This window comes from Cherax quadricarinatus, unplaced genomic scaffold (genome assembly GCF_038502225.1).
Source record: "Cherax quadricarinatus isolate ZL_2023a unplaced genomic scaffold, ASM3850222v1 Contig6916, whole genome shotgun sequence".
NCBI lineage: Eukaryota > Metazoa > Arthropoda > Malacostraca > Decapoda > Parastacidae > Cherax > Cherax quadricarinatus.
The window spans coordinates 217-5,780 of NW_027201942.1; the positions used below are offsets into that span (position 1 = coordinate 217).

General features: G+C 40.4%; 1 protein-coding gene across 1 annotated transcript; it reads left to right on the forward strand.

Annotated features, from left to right (window-relative positions):
• Positions 1-264: 264 nt before the first annotated feature.
• LOC138852298 (uncharacterized) lies at positions 265-2,681 on the forward strand. The gene is made up of 2 exons (XM_070082073.1): positions 265-1,284; positions 2,310-2,681. The coding sequence occupies exons 1-2, from the start codon at positions 479-481 to the stop codon at positions 2,395-2,397; spliced, it is 894 nt and encodes a 297-aa protein (XP_069938174.1). The 5' UTR covers positions 265-478; the 3' UTR covers positions 2,398-2,681.
• Positions 2,682-5,564: the final 2,883 nt, after the last annotated feature.

The window sequence follows — 5,564 nt, forward strand, 5'->3', positions numbered from 1 at the left end:
ACGTGCTAGTGACACCCCTGCTTTTCATTGGGGGGATGGTGCATCGTCTGCCAAGTCTTTTGCTTTCGTAGTGAGTGATTTTCGTGTGCAAGTTCGGTACTAGTCCCTCTAGGATTTTCCAGGTGTGTATAATCATGTATCTCTCCCTCCTGCGTTCCAGGGAATACAGGTTTAGAAACCTCAAGCGCTCCCAGTAATTGAGGTGTGATAGCAAAGCAATCTTATCGCGAGATTATGGACGTTGTAATAAATATGGTGTGGTTAGACATTTATTCACAGATAGCGTCGGGCTGGGGAAGGGCGTAAATTTACGCTTTAACGGTAAAGGGGGCCTACAGTGATCTGTTATAACAGTAACGTGCTATTACTGTTATAACAGATTATTACTGCTGCCTGTTCTATCGGTAATGTGCAGTGATGTGATCTGTGTTTGCAAGAAGGGCAGATTATGGTCTACTAAACTAAGGAGTGAGCTAGCATGATGGCACTAATAGTTATGGCACTATGCTTGGTGTTGCTGTATGCTGGATGTGAGGCAGGCACTCTTTCCCGGCACTTACCTTCTTTCACAACTCATCAGTCTGTCAGAGCTTCCAACGATGGTATTCCTCAAGTAAATATCTCACAGCAGCAGTCCACTCCTCACTCGACAAAGCATATTACTGACGCCCCGTCCCCGGAAAGTGATACTACTGACCTGAGTTCGACTAGAAACTGCATCGTTGCATCCAGCACGAAGGAAGATGTCATCGAAGTGCTTCATCAACACAACCAGTTCTTGGTCATCATCAGCAGCGACTTCCAGTATTTGGAGACCTCCCTGAAAATTGGATCATGTAGTCACGAGAGTATCTACAGAGCCAACCGCTTCCTGACGAGGAATACACTCCACCTGCGAGCTCCCGATGCCCAGGCGGTGATGAAGATGAATTATACAAAACTTACTAACGGAGCACATGCTTACCGCCTCACCTTAGACAGCTTTAACTTCTCCGAGATTGTTAGTACTTCTGTCAGATGTGGAAAGGTTCTCGGGTTCCACGTGAAAGCAAAGGGAGCCGCCGTCTGCGACCTCAACTTAATGGAAAACCCTCTGGGAATTCGAGTGAGCGAACTAAAGTCTCTCCTGAAGGATCCTTCGAAGTCGCTACTCGATCTACGCTACTGGAGTCAAGGCGCCTATGTAATTGGAGTATGTTTCACCCTGACCTCATATCTGCTGTTCCTGGTGACAGTACGACTCTTCAGGAGCAACTTTCAATATCAGTCCATCTTTACTGACAGGTACCTTTCTGTAAGCTGTTCAAAGCGACCTGAGAGCTACATGCTGCTGCTGTGTCCACTAATTAAGCTGTATATAACCTATATAATTACTTCCAAGGGCAAATTATTATATTTGCCAGCACTAGTTTCTTCCTCGCATTTACACTGACCTTTTTTTTCAAGGACGAGCAATAAATGTAAAAGTTTTATATAATAAATTTTCTTCAGATTTTATGAGAAATTTATTGGTATACAGAGTTTAATCCACTCTTATTTTTTTTTAGAAAATGTTTATAGTACATCCCAAAATGATAATGATAATGATGATATTTATAACAATAATGTTACTACTACTACTACTAATAATAATAATAGTAATAATGCATAGTAATAATTTTTAATGAAAATAATTATAATTGAAGTAAGATTATGATCCAAGAGACTTGTACAAATTTTTAATTATCTGTCAAATGTTAAATATCAAAAAAATACTGAAAACAGATTATGTATTAATTAATATCTGAGTTGGGAATATTACTCTAATAACAGTGTTTCTCAACCAGGGTTAAATTTACCCCTGGGGGGTAAATTTACTCCTGGGGGTAAATTTACCTCTGGGGGTAATTTTACCCCTGGGGGTAAATTTACCCCTGGGGGTAAATTTACCTCTGGGGGGTAAATTTACCTCTGGGGGGTAAATTTACCCCTGGGGGGTAAATTTACCTCTGGGGGGTAAAACATTACATGTCAGGGGGTAAATATTTGATGTACCTCAGGTACCTATTTTCGTGCAAAACCTGAATAATTTAATTGTGTTTCTGTCCCTTTATGATAACGATAAATTTTTGTATGGAAGTAAAGGGGGTTAATGGAGAAATACATTAAACCGAAGGGATTAATGATGGAAGAAAAGTTGAGAATCCCTAGACTCTTGTCTCCAGACATTACTTATATGGTATTGGTTAGTAAGTACTGTGAATACCGTACAACGTTACTTACGGTGAACTGTTCCTTAATGTTACTATAAAAGAAATTATTTATTGCAGGAGAACTGAAAATATCACAACACCGAGCGTCACTCTGCAAGTGGTAAACATACCAGTGGAGGCTCCAGACTTTCAAGTCTCTAAGTAAGCTAATCATACAACAAGAAACAAAACCCGGATAATTTGGAGAACATTTAAGCATGTAAAATATCTCAAAATCTGCTATGATAGTGTGTCATCCAACACTTCCAATGCCATGATAGCTGTAGGCTGGAAACTTTTCTTCCTGTCTTGGAAAGTTGGGTTGACCAGGAGGAAGGAGAGGCTAACAAGGAAGGTGGAAAAGGAAGCAGGATGGAAGCAAGTACACCATTGAATCTAATGCTAGATGTCTCTCCTATTGCAGTGATTCACATTAAAATATAATAAATACCCTGTATGTCACCTAAGCTGCCACTCAGCTTCCCATCCAGCTTACTACGCCACTTAGACATTGTTGTTAGTCTGAAATATTCCAAATTGGAATATTTCAGACATATATATATATATATATATATATATATATATATATATATATATATATATATATATATATATATATATATATATATATATATATATATATATATATGTCGTGCCGAATATGTAAAACTGGTCAATTAGCAAGAACTCATTTAAAATTAAGTCCTTTCTGAAATTTTCTCTTATACGTTTAAAGATATATTTTTTTCATTAATGTTGATGTAAAAATTTATAATTTTGCACCAAAAGAATCTTAGAAAACTTACCTAACCTTATTATAACAAGAACAATTTATTTTAGCCTAACCCAACTAAATATATTTTAGATTTGTTTACAATAATTTAATACTAAACAAACACAGTGAAATATATTTTTTTCGTTAGGTTCAGAATGATTTTGGCGAAATTATTGCATACACAAATTTTCACTTGTCCTATATGGCAAGATGAGCGTTGCTATTTAAGCCAAGATCGCAAGTTCTGCCTATTCGGCACGATATATATATATATATATATATATATATATATATATATATATATATATATATATATATATATATATATATATATATATATAGACATAATACAGTGCACACTGCACCCCCCCATAACTGCTGCATCTGCCGTCATCAACCATAACAACCATAACCTAAGATGACATAATACAGTGCACACTGCACCCCCCATAACTGCTGCATCTGCCGTCATCAACCATAACAACCATAACCTAAGATGACATAATACAGTGCACACTGCACCCCCCATAACTGCTGCATCTGCCGTCATCAACCATAACAACCATAACCTAAGATGACATAATACAGTGCACACTGCACCCCCCATAACTGCTGCATCTGCCGTCATCAACCATAACAACCATAACCTAAGATGACATAATACAGTGCACACTGCACCCCCCATAACTGCTGCATCTGCCGTCATCAACCATAACAACCATAACCTAAGATGACATAATACAGTGCACACTGCACCCCCCATAACTGCTGCATCTGCCGTCATCAACCATAACAACCATAACCTAAGATGACATAATACAGTGCACACTGCACCCCCCATAACTGCTGCATCTGCCGTCATCAACCATAACAACCATAACCTAAGATGACATAATACAGTGCACACTGCACCCCCCATAACTGCTGCATCTGCCGTCATCAGCCATAACAACCATAACCTAAGATGACATAATACAGTGCACACTGCACCCCCCCATAACTGCTGCATCTGCCGTCATCAACCATAACAACCATAACCTAAGATGACATAATACAGTGCACACTGCACCCCCCCATAACTGCTGCATCTGCCGTCATCAACCATAACAACCATAACCTAAGATGACATAATACAGTGCACACTGCACCCCCCATAACTGCTGCATCTGCCGTCATCAACCATAACAACCATAACCTAAGATGACATAATACAGTGCACACTGCACCCCCCATAACTGCTGCATCTGCCGTCATCAACCATAACAACCATAACCTAAGATGACATAATACAGTGCACACTGCACCCCCCATAACTGCTGCATCTGCCGTCATCAACCATAACAACCATAACCTAAGATGACATAATACAGTGCACACTGCACCCCCCATAACTGCTGCATCTGCCGTCATCAACCATAACAACCATAACCTAAGATGACATAATACAGTGCACACTGCACCCCCCATAACTGCTGCATCTGCCGTCATCAACCATAACAACCATAACCTAAGATGACATAATACAGTGCACACTGCACCCCCCATAACTGCTGCATCTGCCGTCATCAACCATAACAACCATAACCTAAGATGACATAATACAGTGCACACTGCACCCCCCATAACTGCTGCATCTGCCGTCATCAACCATAACAACCATAACCTAAGATGACATAATACAGTGCACACTGCACTCCCCCTAACTGCTGCATCTGCCGTCATCAGCCATAACAACCATAACCTAAGATGACATAATACAGTGCACACTGCACCCCCCCATAACTGCTGCATCTGCCGTCATCAACCATAACAACCATAACCTAAGATGACATAATACAGTGCACACTGCACCCCCCCATAACTGCTGCATCTGCCGTCATCAACCATAACAACCATAACCTAAGATGACATAATACAGTGCACACTGCACCCCCCCTAACTGCTGCATCTGCCGTCATCAACCATAACAACCATAACCTAAGATGACATAATACAGTGCACACTGCAACCCCCCTAACTGCTGCATCTGCCGTCATCAACCATAACAACCATAACAATAAATAACAAACAGATCTTAATATAGAAACATCCATAAACATGCTTCTTACATAACCTCTGCAAGACACAGTAAGTACATTTGTCAAAGATAATATATTAGGCATAGTAAGAACCTGCACATTCATATTGCACAGAAGAGGCTCACTGTTATATAAAGTACAGTAATTCATACATGTTGAAAGGAAAGCTCCATGTTACTCGTACCCATTTCCTGAATGGAGTCTGGCTGGCTCACAACACTCACCTACCCCACACAACTCGCTCTGTCATGCCCACGCATTCCTCACGAAGCCAGCTTCGTTATGTCTCCCTAAAACCGTAACGCCCATAAGTCATCGACTCGAAAGCTACGATATCCCTCTGAAAATTTGAAATACCATCTGTCCCCAGCGATATCCTTATTCCTCCTGTGTGTCCCGTAAAATATCGCTTCCAGGGCCCTAATTCGCTCCCTCACCGGCGCTCTCCGTAAAGCCCACGAAGTATACACGAAGTCGACG